Genomic DNA, 21,304 nt, shown 5'->3' on the forward strand with positions numbered 1-21,304 from the left:
GTGACTTTTTTGCCAGTTATATAGTGATTTTGTCAACTCCGTCAGACACACAAAAATGTATTTAATTTTTATTTCATTAACTGAAGATGAATATCAAGTTTTCAGTCATCTAACACTGGTATTTAGTAATGGTATTTTGTAATAATAAGCTATTTATTTTTATTCCCTCGTCTTAAGTATGTCTTTCCTAAAATTTATGACTTTCTGTCTTTATCTTTAATATTTACCATATTAAACAAACAGTTTTTTATAAATGTATAAATATTACATATAGCTTTGCTGGTATTTTAACAAATAAACTGAATAAAATGACCAGAAGGTAATGCATTTTTTTGTAAACCTTTAGTTTTGCATATTTCCAATCCTATGGACAGGACACCAAATAAAAGAAATGCATGTTAATAAATAATATCTCTACAGTTTTATGGAAAAAAATATTTTATTACAACTGTTCTTTGTCTTTACTGGCCTTGAGAGAGAAAAAGGAAATTCTCTCTTTACTGTTTCACTGCAAACAAAATAAACGTAACTTAAAACCTGTTTCACCATACCAAATCTAAACAATCTAATCGACACATATGGATGGGGTGTTACCCTGAATGCAACATATTTTTTTTAGCAATGAGTCAAAAATTCACTTTATTTATGTGCCGTGCCACTTACAGCTCAATTATCAATATTTAAGGCTCAGCCTTATTTTACAATAAAATAACAGACACAATATTAAAAAAAATCATCCACTTGTATATTTACATTCATTTGAATAAAACAAAGATTTTTTTCAGTAGTAGACCATGAGAAGTGGAGACTCCTCTTTCCCAAGCTGCATGTTACAGTAGACAAAGCTTTGTTAAAGTAGGACGCAGCAATGAAGTTCAGTGTTTAACGGTACAATGGCAGTGCACTTTTACAGCAGCAGTTTCATCATGTTTGTCCACCACAGTGTTGTTGACTGTGGTTCATCTTCTCTGAATCAACATAGAGATTCATACAATAAAAACACATTTTTAGTACCAAATATACACACTCAGTCTCTCTCACACACCTTCAAACATTCACTCACTCACACACACAGTTAAGTGCACTCAGATAACTGTTCTCCTCCAGATTGTCAATAGTAGGGATCCAGTGTGATAATCTTTTCTCTCTGTGCGCTCTTATAAGTGACATTTTTAAATGTTGATGTGGAGCTTCTGAACAGAGGATTGGTGCCCTACAAGGAAACAGAGAAAACAAAAGTATTTATTTGTTTATCTCACAGGGACAGTGCATATTAATCTACATTTCTGTAAAGATGCCAGGGTTAGCCAAAAAGCTAGTTTCCATCAGCAATCTAATGCTCAATGTTAGAAAGGGTGAGGGAAGAAAATCAAAGATGCAGCAAGCCACTTAACAGCCAGCATTCAAAATCCCATCAGAAAACAGACTCAGTTTTTATGGAGCGAACTTGTTCAGGCAGACAGCCTTGTACACTTCCATGCATCATTACTCAATGACCTGACAAACACCCTCTCAGTTTGGTGGTCTATTTAAGCGAGAGGAGTCGGGCTGCAGACTGTACATCTCTGACGGCCACTCTCACAGACCGCTCTGAGACACCGTCTCTTTCTGAACATAAATAAGCGCTAAAACTTTCAAAAATAAATCTGATTAAACTTCTGTCTTGGATTAGGTTAAGGGTTAAGGTAATGGTTAGGATGCCCAAAGTTAAAAGTTAAAAACCTGATCTGCAAAACCTTATTACCTAAAGACAAGTAAACAGTCTGCTTAAAGGAAAAAGCTTATCATCCATGAAAACATTTTAATGCAGCAAACATAGCTCATAAAGCTCTGTTAGCGACTTAAGCTCCGTAGCTAACATAGCTTGAGCTAAGCTCATAAAGTGGCTACATAATCTACATAGCTAACTTATTTATCCCTGCAAATGTAAGAGTTATAACGTACATAAACAAATGTGTTATTACATTTGCAGTAGGCAACTGCTATTATATTTGTAGGAGCTTTATCACATTTGTGGGATTTTTACATTACAAGCTGCGGATGTGTGTTACATTTGTGGGCAGATATTACTTTGCAGGTGCAACTCAGAGATGTCCCTTTCAGCACCCTGTGTTTGTGGGTAGCAGTGTTTTTTTGCCCCGGATAGCATAAAAAACAAATTTTCTTGGAAAAGTTTGATATCACATGAACTTATGTCTTCTCCAGGAGCATATGCCATCATTTCACACTCAGGTGGCGTGTTGTGTGTCTACCTTGGATGGTTAGGCTATTATGGCTAATAATAAAATTTGCTATGGAGGAATGAATGGGATTTTTACTAATACAACCTGTTGAGCTCAGTTTAGTTCCTTTAAGTCTGCCAAACCATTATAGCCACCATACAACTAAAACTATATCACTCAAATTAAGACAAGTTTATAACAGAGCTGTGGAATATGGTTTTTTAGATATAATGACAGAGAGAACAGACAGTTAGTATGATGTTTTTTCTATGTTGGGAAAGCTGTTGGCTCAAATTTGTCAGATGGGGGCCCCACAGGGTCAGAATTTAAAAACCCTTGGTCCTTACTTGTTATTTTCCCTGCCCTTTTAATCCTGAGATTTTTGTTTGTTAAATGATCAAACTGGATGAGCATTTTTTTCTGTGACCTTAACTGCTTTATAAAAATGTATTCAAACAGTTTATAGTTACATAGTTATCATGCTCAAGATTATTCTAAAATGGTGTTCATCATTTCTATAATTTAAAAACATTTTTTGACCTTTTTTGGTTTTAGATGTTTTCCTGGAGTTTGATAACAACTACATAATATTGTCAAGCTAATCTTTCAATGATTGGTCTTACTGATTGCCATTTTGCCTTGGACTTCTCAGCCTCAAACTTGGCCACCTCTTTACGGTCGTGGACAGACACCAGCACCTTCCACACACCAAGCAGGATCATGCCAATACACACCACAGAGAGGGAGACCCCCAGAATAATCATGGGGATGTTGGGTGGCTCTGGACAACCTGGAACAGAGTAGATAATGAGGTAAGACTATTAATAGAACTTCCTTTTTGTTTCTTTTCTGTTATCTCAGTTGTTGTAAAGCTTACCGTATATCTGGGGATTGTGGGCTGTGATCCCCGTCTCGCCTGCCACAGCATTAAAGGAGATCCAGCACTCATTCTCTGTCATTAGCGTGCATTGCATAGAAGCACCCTTGTCATGCTCTGAGAGAAAATGTGAAGAGAAATATCCATAAATAAGGCACAAATCCATCCTATATCACCTTCCCTTTCTGCATTGTGCTGAGAGTGTAAAAGGATATACCCGGCTCTGTAGTGCTGTCAGTGTGATTTCCATATCAAAGACTACAATCTGGTGTGTGTGTGGACTACATCATTGTATTTCACATCTGAAGCCTGAAAAATCCTCTGTGATAATCAGATATACCTCTCAGCTTGCACAAGTATAGCAGGTTTAAAATAATCTCCTGTATAAAGGAAGACGGGGTCCTTTGGCTATTCACATGCACTACAATAGCTCTGCCTGTACGACAAGGTAAATAATATGTTCCCCATTGTCCACTGCTGGACGTGGACATGGATGGTGTTGTGTTAGAGAGAGGGGGGATACAGGCTTCAGAAAGACACCCGAGTCAATGCAGGTCAGCATTCCTTCAAATCTCTGACCCATGGGGAAACTTAGCACAGGCTGGTGTTGATACCACCATCAAAAACACAGCAGCTGAGGGAACAAACTCCAGCGACAACATGCAGGTCCAACACGGGTAGGAAAGCGGCTGGTGTTTGTATACTCATGGTTTGTTTGTAATGAATATCGTTGTACATTTCCTGTTAAAATATATATGCATAGGCATTTAGTAAATATATAACTAAATGCTGCTGATTTTAGAACACAATAAAGCTAAATTTTAGGCTCATGTTGTAGCTGGCCCAAACTGTTTTCACATATCAACTTTTTTTTAGACAGACTACCTGTGAAATTGAGCATGTGATTATCCCTGATGGATGAAAGAGAGGAGGACATAACACATAAAGAATGGTGTAGAAATGGCAGATGAAGCAACAGATAGACTGATGTATTGATGGTTTCAATAGGGTATCAACCACTCAGCATCAACAAATAATCTGGGAGAAGTTTAATGGTAAAAAGAAGACATAATGTAGTTTTATTATGTGCAAGAAGATCTCACTATAGTCATGCCTCAGTTGCAGGATGTACATGTCATGATTCTGTCACGCTCAGGAAATTTCATGAATATTTTTTTTGAATATTTCATGCTGTACTCACCCTGATATCAAAAGAAAATTATAGGGGACTGGCTCGAAAAAAAAATCCAGAAAAAATTGGACTTAAAATTCATCTTTTTGCATTTACAAATGGTATTCATCAGGAACATTTATAAAAATTCAAGAGATTGGTGCATGTGTGGCTCCTAACTGGTGGGTCAGGACACAAAAGTGGGTTGCGGACTGTCTTCAGTGGGTCATGAATTTGGGCCAGCAAAATTTTAAAAATAGAAATATATAGGTTGTTTTGCATCATGTGATCCCAAATGTCTGTTGGGGGTCAGGAAGTGGGGGATAGCCAATAGGAGCGAATGGAATAGAGGAAAGTTAGTACTTTAAAGCTCTAAATAGGTAAAGACGATCCTTACACTTCACTAAAAAGGTGTTTTGTTTTGTTTTTTTTAATCACAGCTCAACAGATTTACTTGTTGTGAGGCTGATCAAAATCACGATTTACTCAGTCCTACAGACCTCCTAGCATTGCATCATTAGATGTAGGGAGACAAAAGTCTTATGCAAGAGTGTTGTGGGACACCCCTCACCCAGGCTTAAAGACGGAGGCTTCTTTCATTCCTGCCTGCTGCTGTTTCATTGTGAGTTTTTAAATTTCTTTTAACTTTTGCCTGAATATTTCACTGCTTTTGGAAGACAAAAGTAGCTAAAGAATAAGGAAGGTTTATACTTTCACACTTTGAACACTTGGCAGAGTCATAAACAGCTCAAAAATAGGAGCATTTTCCTATGTAGAAATCACTACTTGCCCCTGAAGGGGTGTTCTCTGCTGCTGTGTGACATCATCTGCAAAGGACCTATAAAGGAGATAGTGGTGGGTCCTGAGGCTAGACCATTTGAGAACCACTTCTCTATACAGCCGACAAAACAAACCATTAGTGAGAAGATTCGTTATGTCAATAAAGTTAATTTAACTGCTTTTTACTGCTGTCATCTGGTTGGTATCACATTTAACAGCATTTTTATATATGTACGCAGCAAAGATCCACAGCTGAGCTGCATGTTACACAAGGGAAGCAGGAAGATTTTATTCATCAGAAAACCCAACTTGCCCATGCTCATGGACAAGATCGGAAAAGAGATTCTGGAGCAGCCAACTTTGACAAAAACACAAACATTTCTTTTTTTATGAAAAGACTCAGCTGTGAGATGATCAGTTAAAAATCTCTATTGTTACTTGTGTGAAGTCGTTATTTGTATGTTTTAATCTAAGAACATTCCTTGCTGTTGATATTTTCTTGAAACATACACAACAACAGTCATCATCTGATTTCATTCCATGTTTTTGAGGTCGATAATCTACCTGCACAAACTTGAAACCTGCCAGAGACTATCAAAGACTGTTTTGAAAAATCTTTCTTGATAGCTCCTCCAAGAAACCATCACATCAAGGTCTGTCTGTCAAAGAGTCAGGTACTCCTCCACTACTGCAACGTTTATTATGATTTAAAAAACCTAGATAATGTGTGATAACAAACATGAATACGAGGACTTGTGTTACAGGCAATAAAGGTTCCCATCAGCTCCTCAAAACTCTAGACACAATGATATGCACAAAGGTCCACACCCAAATTGAAGATTCAGGAAACAGAATATTCCCTGTGATACTTTAATTATCTCAAACAGTTTTAAGTATCAGCCAGTTTTATTTCACTCTGTACTGGCATGACCTTAGCTGTTGGCAAGGCAAGGCATGCAAATAGATGAGCATGACAAAGTATGCTCTGTGTAGTAAACAGTGTAAGAAGGGCAAAGTCAGTGGCAATGTCTTTAATCTGAGTGCATAACATCAAATAGTTTGCAATATTTCATTGTTTGACTTAGCTTGAGTCAACAGATTTTGACACATTTATTTCTATAGAAATATATCTTTTTATAAATTTCAATATAAAGACAATATTATCCAGTTTTCCAGTCTTGGAAAATCAAACAAAAGCAGTCTGGTACATTCTATCATGTCTACAGAAGATATCACTATTATTATTTACACTTTTAATGCAATTATGAAATTATCTCATGTACTTTTAATCAGTCTTTTTACTGTGAGTATGAATATATTTAAAGTGGACTATCCCATTTTGCAGGCCCACTGGAGCAGTGGCCCTCAGCATGCCTTTAAATCTTTTTAATTTAGGATAAAATACTCCACAAGTGTGGGAGCACTTCAAGAGGTTAGAGATGATCCCAAAACAGTAAAATGCAAGCTGGGCCAACAGCTTTGGTCAGACATCTTGGCAACAAGCAACCTGGCGTGCCAGTCAAAATGGGTAAATAGCACAGAAGTTTACAAGGATTCTGTACTGTATATGGTCAAGTCAGGACAGGTCAGCCATGAGAACATACGCTGATTCGGCACTTTGGTGTGTCCACCTTTTCCCTGTACCATTGGTCATGTATATGGGCACATGTAATATTGGCATTACCTAAAGGCAAGTTTAGGTGTGCCAGGTTGCAAAGTCACCGTGAGTTCAAAACGTCAATAAAACCAAAGGTACTATTGACGTTTTGAACTCATGGCGACTTTCCAACAAGCTCTGAAATCATGCAGCACATCAGTGGCATCGGCAGGCTTAACTAATGGAGGGAAAACCACCCTCACCAACAGACTGATCAAAAACCTGCCCAACTGTTGTTTTGGTCCATCAGGATGACTTCATCAAGCCCCACGATCAGATTGAAGTTGGTGAAGATTGCTTTCAGCAGTACAATGTCATCAGTGTTCTGGACATAGATGCCATGATGAGTACGATCTACGCATGGTTGGATAACCCCAGTGAAGTTTGAGAAATCTCATGGCATTAATAACACCCTGGATACTGAGATCGTCGCAAAGTCTGACACTAAGGAGGAGAAGACTCACATCCTTATTGTGGAAGGCTTTCTGCTTTACACCTACGAACCTTTGATCAACGTGCTGAACCAAAGTTACTTTATTTCCATCCCGTGTGATGAATGCAAAAAGAGGAGGTGCTCTAGGAACTACACAGTGCCAGATCCACCCGGCCTGTTCAACGGCCACGTCTGGCCCATGTATTTGAAACGCAAGAACATGTGGTAAAGTGGTATTTCCACTTTAGACTAATTGGTTAAAAGCAATTTAAAAGGGCGTTTAGCAGAAAAGGGAAATAGACACCTGGAAACATCCTTATTATTTACAAAATGACTTGTCCTCAGTATGCCACATGTTAAACACCACCAGAAAGATCTAATTTTCAGCATTCTGACCATGTCAACCTCTCCAGGATAAAACCACCACAGCAGCCACAATAAATGCATTTATCAGGCCTAGACACATGATCATAACATTCTATCAAAAACCGTCCCACAATCTAAATCTAGTCATAATTTAAGGCCAAAACAAGATTACATGCATAAAGATCCATGGACTTGCTGTTGTCAATAGTCCATGGTATATGCTGTTATAATGTTTTTTTCCTTCAGGAAATTATAAGCAATGCAGTTAGGGCTGGGCAATTAATCGCAAATTAGATTAAATCGCAATATGGCCTGCTGCAATTTTCAAATCGCAGAAGGTGCAATATTTCTTTAACCTGAAATTTGTGTCAACATACCAGTTTAAAACTTTTTTTGCAGCAGAGATATCATGCATTATATATCATGCAATCCTTCAAGTGCCATATGTTTAGAAATTACCTAAAAAATCCTACTTTCTTCATTTTTGTATGTTTTTCTTAATGTATGTGAGAATTACATAAAAATGATCACTACCTTTAATATAATAAGTCATATCCAATTTGCTATATGAGTCAAAATCATCACAATTCTATATTTTTTCAAAACTGTTAAGCCCGTTTAATCGAATATTGTGTTGGTTATAGTATGGAATGACTTATTGCTTGCTTTGATGGAAAATATATAGGATGAGAAACTTAAGAAATAATCACATATTAAATTGCGATTGCAATATTGGGGAAAAAAATCGCAATTAGATTATTTTTCCAAATCATTTAGCCTTAAATGCAATACTGCAAAATGTCTCCAAACCTCAATCCTTTTTAGAGTCTCCAGTTTGAAAATGCCTGGTCTTTTCCTGAGAAAAACAGGAGCCACATATTAATTTTCTGTTCTGTTGTTTTCAGCTTTAAACATCAGAAGCTAAGGCTTCATGCTTTGGTCCAGTTTTCCAGCGTCTACCTCCCAGCTACAGTCATCTACAGGCCTCTGATTCACAACACAAATTCAGATGTGATTTTTGTTGTTGTTGTATTACTTAATACCAGTAGCAGCTACAGTGAGTCTGATATTTAGGGAAGAAACTTTAGTGTGTTCACCTTGCATATGATTGTTCTCTCTATGTTTCAAAAACAGCATTCAACTGAATTTGGATAGGTGTTGTTTAGTATTATCTGGAAATCTAAGGTTTTTTTTTTTTTTTTTTAACTGAAAGGCCATTGAGGTCAATAGTGTTTTTGGACATGGAAGTCTACTGTCTACTTAAAGCAAAACAACTGAGTGACAAAAGACCCTTTTTTGTTTTTGTTCTTTTTAAGTTTTTTGGGGGGCTTTCATGCCTTTATTATGGAAGAGGACAGCAGATAGAGTCAGAAACAGGGAAGAGAGAGAATATGGACTTGTAGGTTAGACTACAACTGGCTGCCCTTATACATGGAGAGCTAACCTCTCTGTCATATGTGCCCTAGAAAGCCTTCTTTTTGAGCCGTGGTATCCCATCATACCTTGTAGATGTCTTACTGACACTGTCACAGCTAGAACAGGAAATGCATCCTTCATCACATTATACAAAGCAGTTCTGTATCAGGTGCATTAGTGAGTCTTTTACCTGCTGTTGTGTTGATGAAAACTTTCGGGAAGCTGCACTTCTGATCACACCACTCAGCCTCATCTTTATCTTGCAGATGGCACTCTACACAGGTCCTGGTAGTAACACAAGCAGAACAAAGTTCTCCTTAAAGATGATACAATACCGCATGGTTTCTACAGTTTAATGAGTCTTCCATCACTGACATAGGGAGTACAAAGAAATCCCAGTGTTGGTCACTTATCACAGCTTTCCCAAGGCCTCTCTCTCTCTCTATCACCTCCTAACAGTGGTATCAAGTGGCACTGGCCCTGACAGCTGCTTTACAATACAGAAAGGAAATCTCTTAGCACTGTGCTGGGGACATTAGTTGCCTTTTGATGTCATGTGGAAGGTGTAGACACATGTGAACAAGGGGATCAGAACCTAATACGTCTGTGCTCAAAAGAACAACCAGATCATGTACTGCAGGGAGACAAAATCTTATATCTTTTAGGAATAGATTAAACAATTAAAGCACACAAACCCTACCAAATTACATCATTTTTCAAGGATGGCGTGAATGGGCTCTCACCTTGCAGAGCTGCAGGCGTCTCCACATGTTGGACACTTCTCACACTTGTCCCCAGATGCTCCAGGTACTGAGCAGACACATTGGTCACACTCACATCTTCCCCGGCCGCTGCAGACAGTGCCATCCTCTGACATGCATGACTCAGTGCTGCTGCTGCAGTTACAGTACTCTCCTGTCCAACCGCTCTCACAGTGACACTCCCCACAGTCACAGATCCCATGGCCTGCAAGTGTTCAATCATCAAAGGAGTAGTCTCAACCTAGAATCATAGTATAGATAATAAAAATGTAGAAACTCACCTCCACAGAGCTCCCCACGGAACCGAACACAGGAGTAGTCATCGCACTCGCAGTAAGGTCCATAGATGCGTCCAAAACTGGATGCATGGCACACACACTGTCCGCAGTAGCACTGCCCCTGACCGCTGCATATCGCAGACTCATTGTTGGCGAGGCAGCTACTCAACACAGCGCTGTCTTCATTGCACTCACATTCAGCTCCCGTGAACCCCGGCTGACACACACATACACCACAGTGGAAAGACCCCTGACCCTCGGTGCACTGGCTGCTGTTTGCTTCGGGAGGCTGCCGGCAGTCACACGAACAAAGAGACTCCAGGTCCACCTCCAAACTGTCCTGTAAGCCCACGGGTTTGATGGAGAAGTGCCGGACCCCTGGCAGGCATCCTGAGAGCTCCACAGTCACATTAAACACTACCTGGGGAGTAAAAAAGAAGCACCTTGACTAGAATATTTTCTCCAAACTAACATTGATCTTATCCTGACAAGCTGTGCCTTTGAAGCCTCATTACTGGGGCTTCAGTGTTATCAAAAACCATTAAAACACACAAGTAAGGGATCAACAGGGTATCATTTCCACCATTGCACTATATCAGCTGACAAAGGTTTGAATACTTTTGAACAACTTACAAGAACCAGTAATCTAAAAAGGAGGATTTTCACAGATATCTACAGTTAAGAACGTCCTTTGATAAAAATATTCAAATCATGGGGGAGGAAGAAATATGTCTGATTATGTTTTTTGTTGATGTACTTAATGCTTAAAGTAACAGAAAAATTAAGAATCTACTCTTTATTAATGCTGGAGAGAGGGCAGTTCACTATATAAAACTTGCACCTGTGGAGTATTGCATGTGGAAAAACATTTTAAGATTCTTTATAACTCCTGCAATCAAACAGTTACAAATTAACAATCCTGGGTGTGGTCAATACTGGAGATCGTGCGGTAATATGTCTACAGGTAATTTTCATATGTTTTGTAATTGCTCTGTTATTTCTTCTGACTGGGTGGATGATAAGACCGCAATCAGATCAATTATCAGCTCAAAGCTCAACTTTTTTTTAATAGTGTTGCATATTTAGAAGTGAGCCACCTGGGGTTAAAAAACAGGACAGATCTTTATTGCAAATACTACTAGTTGGTATTCAAAAGGTAAATATCAGAACATGGCTAAATAAAGAACTTCTAACAATCATTGAATGGAAGGAAAAACTGACTCTCAACAAGACTCTGAGATGCTTTACAATCTCTGTTCCAGTTCATCCCGAAAGTGCACAATGGGGTTGAGGTCACGGCTCTGTGTGGGCAAGTCAAATTCTTTCCACCAAACTAATCTGCCCATCTCTTTATAGACCTGGCTTTGTGCACTGGGGCACGGTCATGCTGGAATAAAAAAGAGCCTTCCCCAAACTGTTGCCACAAAGTTGGAAGCATAACATTGTCCCAACTGTCTTGGTTTGCTGAGGTATTAAGTGATAACCCTAAAAGACACCCTGAAAAACAGCCCCATACCATTATCCCTCCTCCACCAGATTTCACAGTTGGCACAATGCAGTCAGGCAGGTAACGTTCTCCCGGCATTTGCCAAATCCACACTCGACCATCTGACTGCCAAACAGAGAAGTGTGGTTCATCACGCCACAGAACGTGTTTCCACTGCTTCACAGTTGAGTGTCGGAATACTTTACAGAACTCCATGTGATGCTTGGCGACTTTTAAGCACCATGCGCCTAAGCAGTCAATGACCTTGCTCTGTGATTTTATGAGGATTTTACTATGGGGAATTGTTCATCAATATCAGCAAACCTCATTCAAATGCATCCATGCCCGTTTACACACCACTGACGACGAAGCAGTGGGAGCAAATTAGGGTTAAGCATCTTGTGCAACTACACATCAGCACATGACTGCAGGATCTGGGGACTGAACTCACAACAAGCAGGACGACCAACTCTACCTACATAGCCACAGTGCCCCTCTTTAAGAAAACCTTTTCATGCCATGCTTGACTGTGTTAATGCAGTCTTCCTGTGCTTAGTCTAGCCAAAGAAATCATTCATCTCACAGCATTGATTTGATTTTCTGCTGGATAAGGAACAAAGAGAGGTCACAAATTCACCTATTTAAAGCTCTTTCATCAGTTTTCAATGGGTTTTGCATTCATTTTCAGATTATTGTTCTTGTTCATGAATTTCATGACTTTAGAAGAAAAACTCATTGTTTACTTGCTCTGAACTTGTTTTTAGTGGAGCTGTATTCTTCAAATCTCTTTAGTATTCCTCCTTTAAATCTACCCTTAAGCCATCCATACCTTACTGCTTTGATTACCATGTGAAGGTTTTTTTGTCAATATTACAAAGGCACTTAGCCTGCTTTTTTTTGGCTAAACAACCAAACCATATAACAACAGTTTTACCTGTACTGCTCCTTTTTCGATAGAATCCATAATATTTTTCCTGTCTGTGTACTGTATGGCTGTAGTTTGTTCAACAGTTTCACATAAAGCATGCTAAAGTGCAGATATACCTGTATGAAGGGTTATGAAGAGAGAGTTATTGAGAGAGAGGCAACTGACCGTCTCTCCAGGTTTAATATTGGAGCAGCGTTTCGTATCAGGTAGGACACTCCCGTTCGGACAAAAAGCTGTAAAGGACAACTGGAGCTCTTCTGTGTCTCCAAGGACCTCCAGCTCAATCTCTGAACGCAGCTCCTGGAAGACAGTTTATATAAATGTGTCAGTACCTTGAACAAAAATGCAACTGGAGCAACAGCTTCATACAAACATAGTTTACAATCATCTGGAGCAAATAAAAACACAATGAACCAGCTCTAAACACAACAGACTGACTTCTCTTGAGAAGAAGTGGGATTTCCAGGGCGTTAAGTGGAATTACACTTTCACCTTGCTCTGACCTGTAGCGTGCTGAGGCTGTTTAAAACCCCCTATCTACTTCCCTCTTTTTGTGTGAGTCATCATCCCAGGTGTGCTGGTTTGCACAAAGCACCTGAGGAAAAGTGTGACAGCTGACCTCAGCGGGAGGAAAGACTGCGTTTGACTGACTAATGACCTCTGTGGCGGACTGTCTGGGTGCCATCAGAGGGTAAATTGTGAGTTTCCTGCTGGCCTGTAATTGTACTCAGTGCGTCTTTTGGGTTGCTAAGGAGGACAAAACAAGGAGATGTTTATAGCGAAGACGTAAACTGGATGAAAGAAAAGAGTTACTTAGTGTTACTTAGTAAATATGCTGAGGGGTATTTGAAGTTCTGTGGACAAAATATCCATCCACTAGACACAAATATTAAGGAAGATAAGTATAAATATCAAATGAATGTATTTTAGCACTAAACATATAACTCTTTTTATTCCTCTTGCAAGTAAGAAACATTTAAAACCAAAGGATAACAAGCACTCCTCCATAAAGAGTGTGGTAAACATAACTGAGACTTAAAGTGGGCGTAAGCGGCGAAACTGGTGAAGTAATTAAAGGACTCGCCACCCGTCACTGCCGCCAGGAGGGATTTACCGAAGGACACAAGAGCACAAGAGGTAGACGCGTGAAGAAAGAGAGAGAGAGAGTGTAGAAGAAAGAGTAAGTCAGAGTCAGAGGAGCGAGGAGATCAAACAGCTGGAACAAGCAGAGACTTGCTGTCAAACATGCTGATGCAAAGTACTGGGTGGTGGAGGGAAGAGACGTAGCAGGAGAAGGAATGAAAGAGGAAAAGCAAGAAAGAAAGAAGAAATGGAGAAAGCAGAGATACTGTCTTGGCTGGAATTTAAATTTAAGATACACAGATTGATATTTCATGCCTGCTTTATGTTAAAAATCAAATGATTGGCTCTTTGGTTAGAGCCTAAAAAATTCCAGTGTGAATTAATGCATTTTATTTTATTCCCTTATAACTGCTTATGTCCCCAGTTTCAATTCCAGTGCCTACATGTCCTACCCGCACTTTCACATCACTAAATCTGTTTATTTACCTTGTACGCTGTCACAATCAGTTCCAGGATGTTCCGCGAATCTGACTCCACGACTCCAACTGTGGCGCCAGGTATGAAATTTGCATAGTTCTAGGGAAAAACAACAGATAGACAGAAATGTCAGTGTAACACATGTCGGCTCAAACTTGCAGCTAAATTGCGAGAAAGAAGAGAGGGCTAGTTCCAACAGGTTGAATGAGAATGCAGCTCCATGAATAAATATGCAAAACCTCAGTAAACATTGTGCTCACACAGTCACATTTTTTAAGTCTCCAGTTTCAACATATCTAAAAACCAGAAATGATAGCATAAATGGAAAGAAGCTGTTACCTTATAGTTGGCTTTCTGTTTTTCTGTCACAGCAAATATCAGTAGGATATTGTTCTCCACTACCTTATCGATCAGCTGACCAAGAGTGGGATACTCCTGGGGAGAAAAATTGACAAATATCAGCAATGAATGGGCTGTGAGGCAGAGATGAGTCATTGCAGCTGACTGTATGGTGACTGTTGAATAAAATCCCTAAAATGAGGTAATACAGTGGATTAAGGTCAATAAAGTACAAATCTTAGACATGGAAGAATAATGGAAGTTTTTTGTCCTTTCCATGTCTTTATCTATAGAGGAGGACAGTGGATAGAGTTGGAAACAGGGATAAGAGAGTGGGGAATGACATAAAGGAAGAGAGAGATACATACTTTCTCAATTCTAAGGGAAATTGAAAAGAAGGAACTGGAAACATTCTTCTCTTGAATTTTCCTTAGGATAAATCAAGTCCATCCCTGTCTAGGAATGGAACCACACACATATTTGGGGTATCTGCCCCCCATAATGAAAGGTAATTTAAGAAAATAGAAACACTTACTTGCACTGTAGACATGGAGTACTCATTGTTAACATCCAGGTGACATTGCCCATCATTAGGAATCACAATGCCGGCCATCTTACTGTCCATCCCAAAGTGTGAGTCAGCATCACTGACGAACACCAGCAAACGCATGGAATTATTCCTCCAGCCTATCTTGTCCTATCAGGAGACACAGTATGTCGCTCACATTCTTTTAAATGAATCAATTCAGTTCAAATGCATGCTGCACTTAGTGACATGTTGTTGCATTTGCAATATAGCTCACTTTTGATACAGTGCACAATCACCCCTTTATGCTATAAAAACTTACTAGAACTACTAAATGCATATAATCTGCCTCTGAAAATAGTCTCCAAGAAATTCAGCATACTACTTTTAGTAACATTTGCTTAAAACTCCCACCAAAGCTTTAAGATACTTTTGAACTTAGTTATAAATATAAATGTAAGTATGATTGAAGATTTATAAATAATATTTTTGTTTAAATCAAGAGAATTAATGATATGAATGGAAATTGATGAGAGAAAAGCCTAGACCTTGTGTGAATTTTTGCCCTTAACTGTCCTTTTCTGCTGTTAATTCTCTAACAAGATTAAGAAAAAATATTTCCAGCTTTTTCCTGATTACACAGACTCAACATATGCACCTACACATTGAAAGAATATAAAACTAAACAATAATTTACAGGAATTTACAAGTTTAAAGGGAGTAAATGGGCTCAGAATTGGTTTATAGGGACTTTTGCCTTGTTAACTGACGTGTAACATCAGAGTCAAATTGGGAGATGAAATATACAGTATCTTTTGTAAATGAAATATAGCATTCACAAAAACCAAACCCTACCCCACAAACTGCTGCCTGCATGACAGCGTCAAAGCCTCCCTCTGGCACATCAACATTTGCAGAAACACGCTGCTTTCTGATGATCTCATTGAACTTGTCCGTTCTGCTCGTGAGAGACAAAACGTGTTTGTATCCAAATGTTGGCAGGCAGGTGATGTCCACATCTCTGCAGCAGAAAAGGAGTCAAACATTCAACCTCTAACATTCATTAGGATGGATTATATTTTTGACGAATTGAGACATATTGAAATATTTATTGTTTACCTGCAAGGGTTGGCGAGTTGTTCTTCTGTGATCTTGATGAAGGGCAGGACAGGTTTCTCCACAAAGGATCCAAAGCCCATTCTAAATTTACTAGTGAGGTTCGCCATTTCTTTAGACAGAGAGGAACCCAGGTCTTTGATCATGTTCAGATCATCTATCATGGATGCTGACAAGTCCATCAAGTAGTAGATATCCACAGGATAGTCCTCTGTGTGCTGAATCTTCACCTGAAAAGTCACCTGACTACCTGTGCAAAACCAAAACCAAAACCTTATTTCTGTTTGAAAATGATGAAAGGTTTCCCAAGGAAGGTTGTAGAATATAGTGTGTATGACTTGTATACCAGGTCGCAGCTTGAGGGACATTTTCTGAGGTGAGATCTGAGTGCTGTTGACATTGCCCGTCTTCTTCCCAAGTGGACGATCCTGCAAGACTTGACCTTTAGAAACAGGGAACTGCAGCTGGTCCCTGGCACATCCCTTTTCTAATAAGATATCCAGTGTGTCACATCTCTTGCTGACTGATAACCAGTCAGTGAAATTCTGAAAAATGGAGGGAAAAGTCAAAATTGTGCTTTTTGATCATGAAACATTTAGACTGTTTCATTCAAAGCAGAGAAATAAACCAATGTGATCATCACATGGTGCACTCTTCCTTACAAGAAATGCCAAATATTATAGAGTACATTATGGAAATAAAAATACATTTGTGCAGTGACTGTGTTTCTTACCTCCTGGGTGCACCAGGCACAGTGGGAACTGATCTGCAGACACTGGTCACAAGTCACAGCATTGCTGGCAGAACATGATCCTGTAGTACACATAGCATAGTGCAAACATGGAGTCAGCATGTAAACATCAAGCAAGAGGTATCCCTCAATGAATTATCTGAATTTAAAAAGACAAGTGAAGTTTTTATAGCTGAATATTTGTTAATTAATTAAGGCTGTGATACGGTCATGTACATGTATATCTTTTAATAGTATGTTAAAGTGTAGTAAAAAGACAAGCTAAAAGAGGTTATTTACAATGAAACGTTAACTGGTCATAAATACCAACACAGCTTTTATGGTCTGCTGTGTAGCGTCTTTGTTTACACGTTATGAACATGTTGCCCTGATTTTTAAAGTCCTGCTTACCCTCCACGGTGTTGATCCAGTACCGCAGTATCAGGCTCAGCAGTATAAGCCCCATTAGTCCGCGAGGTTACTGGTGATGAGGGAACAGAAAAAGAAGATTTCAAGTAGTCTCATATTTACAGCAGTGAAACGTGTCCAGAGTCATGCTTCTTCTACTCTGCCGAAAGCAGTTTACACAGGAGAGCTTCTACCTGGATAGAGGAGGAGGAGAGTGTCTGTCTCCACCTGTGCTGCCTTTTATGTTCACTTCCGTACAGGTGAGAAAGCAAGGCGGGCGCGAGGAGGAACCAAGTCTGTGCCAACATGTTGACCCCCCTAACTGAATTATCCAACCGTAGATATCGGGCAATGAACCAGGTTTGTTCCCCTTAGCTTTGTTATAACCTATTTATGTAAACATTCAACATACATTCTAGTAAAACACCAAAGCACACTTTAAACAGAACAATAGTTAAACAACAGCCTTATTGTATTCAGAATGCTAACAGTTAAAGTAAGCTAGCTCGGCTAGCTAAATTAGCACAGTTAGGCTAGCTTTTGGTTCTGTGGGCTCAAAGAAAGTCAGGTTTCTTATATTCCAGCTGCAAAACATTTTAAACGGAAGTGTTTCATTTATTACTTATTTAGCTGTAGATAAATTGAAGAAAAGGCGTTTCATATTGTTTGTACTACAATATCTTAAACGTTTGAAGCAGCTGAAGTTTTGGCTAGTTGTCAGATAAAATTAGCATTTCCATCTCCTTACATGGTAAAAGTCGTTCAAATCTATGGAAGCCCATTTCTGACACTTAAAAAGAAAATGTCTTAAAGCTAGGCAATTTTAAAAGGAAAAAATCCCGAATGAAAAATTATGAAGATATAAAAGTCTTAATTAGGGTTAAAAAGTCTTAATTATTAGATTGAAAAAAATCTAAATTACAGGATAAAAAGTCATAATTAAGAGATTGAAAAGTCTAGATTCTTAGATAGTAAGTCAAAACTATAAGATAAAACATCAGACTCATCAGATAGTAAGTCGTGATTAAATGACAATCCAAAATTATGGAAAATTGCACCTCATGATGTGACTTTTATGTATTAATTTCAGTTTATCGCATTATAATGAACCATTTCTCATAATTTTGACTTTTTTATGTCACAATAACGACACAATCTCATAATAAAGACTTACTATCTCATATTTTTGACTTTCTCTTAATTTTCAATTTCTAAAAACGTATTAAAATTTACATAGTATTTCATAATTATGACTTTTTTTATTGCACAGTTTGACTTACCTCTTAATTATGACTCTTAATTTAAAATAATCTTAAAATTTTGACTTTTTATCTCAGAATTCTGATTTTTTCCCCCATAATTATGACATTTTGACTTGTTTATTAAATAATGTTGACTTAATATTTCATAATTTTTACATTTTATATTATAATATTGACTGATCTTATAAGTTTAACTTTGTATATCATAGCTCTCATATGTAATAACTATTTTATGCCTATTTAATATTACTTTAATATTTCTGTATTTTCACTTATTTTCAGTGATTGTTTTTTAAAGTACTAAGAATGTTACAATTTTTTTAAGTTGTTGAGTTTGAAAGATGGTTGGCTGGACTTCTTAACAGACAAATCTGAGGAAGAAACTGGAGCACACAAATTAGTTTTTGCAATTTGAGAAGGTGCAAAGGACTACAGTTTCAACGTGCACCCTCTGAAATGAAGATGTGTTTGACTCTGATGTAGACATAGCATGCGTCAAAATGTTAGCTCTTTGCACCTTAGTCATTTGCACCCTATTAAATTACAAAAATGACCCGTGTGCAGTTTCTTCTGTGGATTTGCCATCTTTCAAAAGTTGAAGGTTGTGAAGCACCAACCTCGACCGCTGGAGGGGCTGAACGTAAGAGACTTGTATTTATGTTAGTTTTGAAGTTTGTGAAGTGCATGTGATAAAAAATAATGTGAAACCAGTCATGTCTAATTGTTGTGATCTCAGTCTCAATCAAAAAAATCCAAATTTTGACCAAGCAAGGCGGTATTTTAAATGCAATTTATAACCACAAGGATTTTATCCTTTTAAAAATTTGTTCTGATTGCATTGGACTGATAAACTTAAACTATTTCTATATTAAAATGTGTAGAATTGTACAGTGCCTTATCACTTTGGATTTTAAAAAGGGGCTGTAGAAGATTCCTTACTATTTTTTATTCAGCCACTCCATTATTATAGCACATTTAACTTGTTTAATGTCTTAAATGAGATGTCTATTTCTACATTAGTTAGTGCAGACATTCAACAGGTAATATTTAGTTCAGTTCATGCCTTATTTTTTGCTCTTCTGTCTTGAAATGAGATATTTGGACTTGCCCAGTGCATCTGACTTGTAATACATGTAATGTGATGTTTTGATTAGAAATTATTAACACTTGCTGAGATTTCAGTTTCAGGCTTGACTGAAGCTAGCTTTCATTATTATCACGTTACACTGAACTATGGTCAATGAAGCACAATAAAATACAGACAGGCCACACCATAAACAAACACAGCCTGTACAGCCCCTATAACCCAGCCATCCAAAAGAGGATATGTTAATCTTTAACGACGTAAGAACATGAATCATTGTTGATGTCTCAGCAGAATTTTTTTGTTTTTGCAACATAAAGATTAACTCAAAGACAAAAGCAGCCCTGTAGAGCTATCCCAACATATGAAATATAACTGTGAATGTGTGCATGAGTGTCTGTGTGTGTATAATCAGAGGGGGAGGAGGGTGGGGCTGCGTAGGTGTTGAACCATTAACAGCTGCAGTGAAAATATCCCTGCTTGTCCTAACTCACAGGAATCTCACTATTCACCACCACGCCCCTCTGGATTTGGGTGAGTCCCATCTGTCACCCCGAACCAAACCCCACCTCCTCTCCCTTTAAACTAATCCCTGTCTCACCCCTCTCGTCTCTTTCTCTCCTCCTTTCTTCTCTCAATGACAACCTTGTCTCTTTCCTCAGCTCTCTGTATTTTGATCCAACTTACCCAGAAGCCCTCTTGAAGTGTGGATCTGTGAAATCAGCATTTCATTTTATACCTCCTTTAGCTTATTTCATCTCTTTCCTGAGTGCCAGTTTACTTTAAAATTCTTTCTCTCCTCTCCTCCTTCATTTCTCCTTGCTTGTCATAATTTTGTGAATTTCCAAAGAAATCTCCCAGCATGATGCAACCAAACACCATTCTTTGTAACATTAAAGCCCTGTATGAGAGTAAACTCCCATTAGTAAGATGCTAAATGTGTAATAAGGTGTCATAGTTGCACTATACTGTTGCACTTTATTTTTAATTTGAAACCTTGTGCCTTTCAATCAGAATTCAGGGAATATAATGTTTTCAAAAAATGAAATCTGACAGCAGTGTTTGAAGCACATCGTGGCCTGCTTTCAAAGTAGTTTCAGTCTCATCAGAATTCACAAATCCATAATTTATACTCACACGTATCTCTCTGTCAGCACCACACTCTTACTATAGACAGAAATGGAGGTATACATTAACCCTGCAATGAGCAAGCTCACCTTCAGGGGCGTCCTCTGATAACATGCTGTCCCGTCTCAGTCTGTCTTCCTTGTCATCAAGTGAAAAATGGAGAGGAGTGGAGAAGCATCAGGCCAGTACATTCAGTCCTATTGTATCCCAGCAGCCGTCAGAGTAACAGAAAACCTATTGTAACGGCGCCCTTTATGAAGCATGGCGCAAGGGTGACCCTGCTGCCCATGCTCCTTGGCTCATGCGTGCTTTTGTGTGTGTGTGTCTCAGAGTGGGTAAGTGTGTGTGCATGCTTACTGGGGTCATGTGTGGGTGTTTGTACATGATCCAACTTGTCCATTTGTGTGTCAGTGTATGTGTGTGTTCAGGGGGAGGCAGCGATGATAATGAGTGACAGTAACAACTGCAGCCTGTGAGACCTCAGCAGGACCCAGCTTCTTTATTAAGAGACGACCTGACTGATGTGCGTGTGTTGCACTCTAGAGGTTGAAGCTAGTGTCAACTGCAGCACAACACCTCTGACTCAGAGGAACGCTCTTTGTGATTGGTCTAGACTGTGAGTTTGTGTGTCTGTGCACGTTAGCTCAAGTTCAGTTACTTCCTGCAGTGAGGAGGAGGAGGTAGGAGAAGCAGAGAGGGAGTGCCAGTGCTGTAATAAAGCCTCCTTCTTACTGAAGTATGGCTGGAATGCAGGTGCACACATCCTTGCAAGTGTG

At 38.7% G+C, this 21,304-nt stretch overlaps 1 protein-coding gene across 3 annotated transcripts; it reads right to left on the reverse strand.

Moving 5' to 3' along the window:
* Positions 1 to 465: 465 nt before the first annotated feature.
* Positions 466 to 20,755, reverse strand: itgb6 (integrin, beta 6). 3 transcript variants are annotated; one of them, XM_041797569.1, is made up of 16 exons: positions 20,618 to 20,755; positions 17,058 to 17,127; positions 16,650 to 16,729; positions 16,263 to 16,461; positions 15,920 to 16,166; positions 15,656 to 15,821; positions 14,810 to 14,971; positions 14,275 to 14,370; positions 13,945 to 14,034; positions 12,541 to 12,675; positions 9,965 to 10,382; positions 9,666 to 9,888; positions 9,113 to 9,207; positions 3,100 to 3,216; positions 2,846 to 3,012; positions 466 to 1,213 (listed from the first exon to the last, which is right to left on the reverse strand). In XM_041797569.1, the coding sequence occupies exons 2-16, from the start codon at positions 17,110 to 17,112 to the stop codon at positions 1,112 to 1,114; spliced, it is 2,352 nt and encodes a 783-aa protein (XP_041653503.1). In that variant the 5' UTR covers positions 17,113 to 17,127; positions 20,618 to 20,755; the 3' UTR covers positions 466 to 1,111. The 3 variants fall into 3 exon arrangements, with proteins under 3 accessions (XP_041653503.1, XP_041654262.1, XP_041655070.1); XM_041798328.1 differs by lacking the exon at positions 20,618 to 20,755 and adding an exon at positions 17,249 to 17,330; XM_041799136.1 differs by lacking the exons at positions 16,650 to 16,729; positions 17,058 to 17,127; positions 20,618 to 20,755 and having other exon boundaries at positions 15,920 to 16,162; positions 16,263 to 16,306.
* Positions 20,756 to 21,304: the final 549 nt, after the last annotated feature.

This window comes from Cheilinus undulatus, linkage group 1 (genome assembly GCF_018320785.1).
Source record: "Cheilinus undulatus linkage group 1, ASM1832078v1, whole genome shotgun sequence".
Classification (NCBI taxonomy): domain Eukaryota; kingdom Metazoa; phylum Chordata; class Actinopteri; order Labriformes; family Labridae; genus Cheilinus; species Cheilinus undulatus.

Bases quoted from the DNA above. Each gene is read 5' to 3' on its own strand.
- itgb6 (XM_041797569.1), bottom strand. From the start codon at position 17,112: ATGGGGCTTATACTGCTGAGCCTGATACTGCGGTACTGGATCAACACC. The intron at 16,730-17,057 runs GTAAGCAGGACT...TGTGTACTACAG, and splicing joins CTGGATCAACACCGTGGAGG to GATCATGTTCTGCCAGCAAT. The intron at 15,822-15,919 runs GTAAACAATAAA...TTTCTGCTGCAG, and splicing joins CAACTCGCCAACCCTTGCAG to AGATGTGGACATCACCTGCC.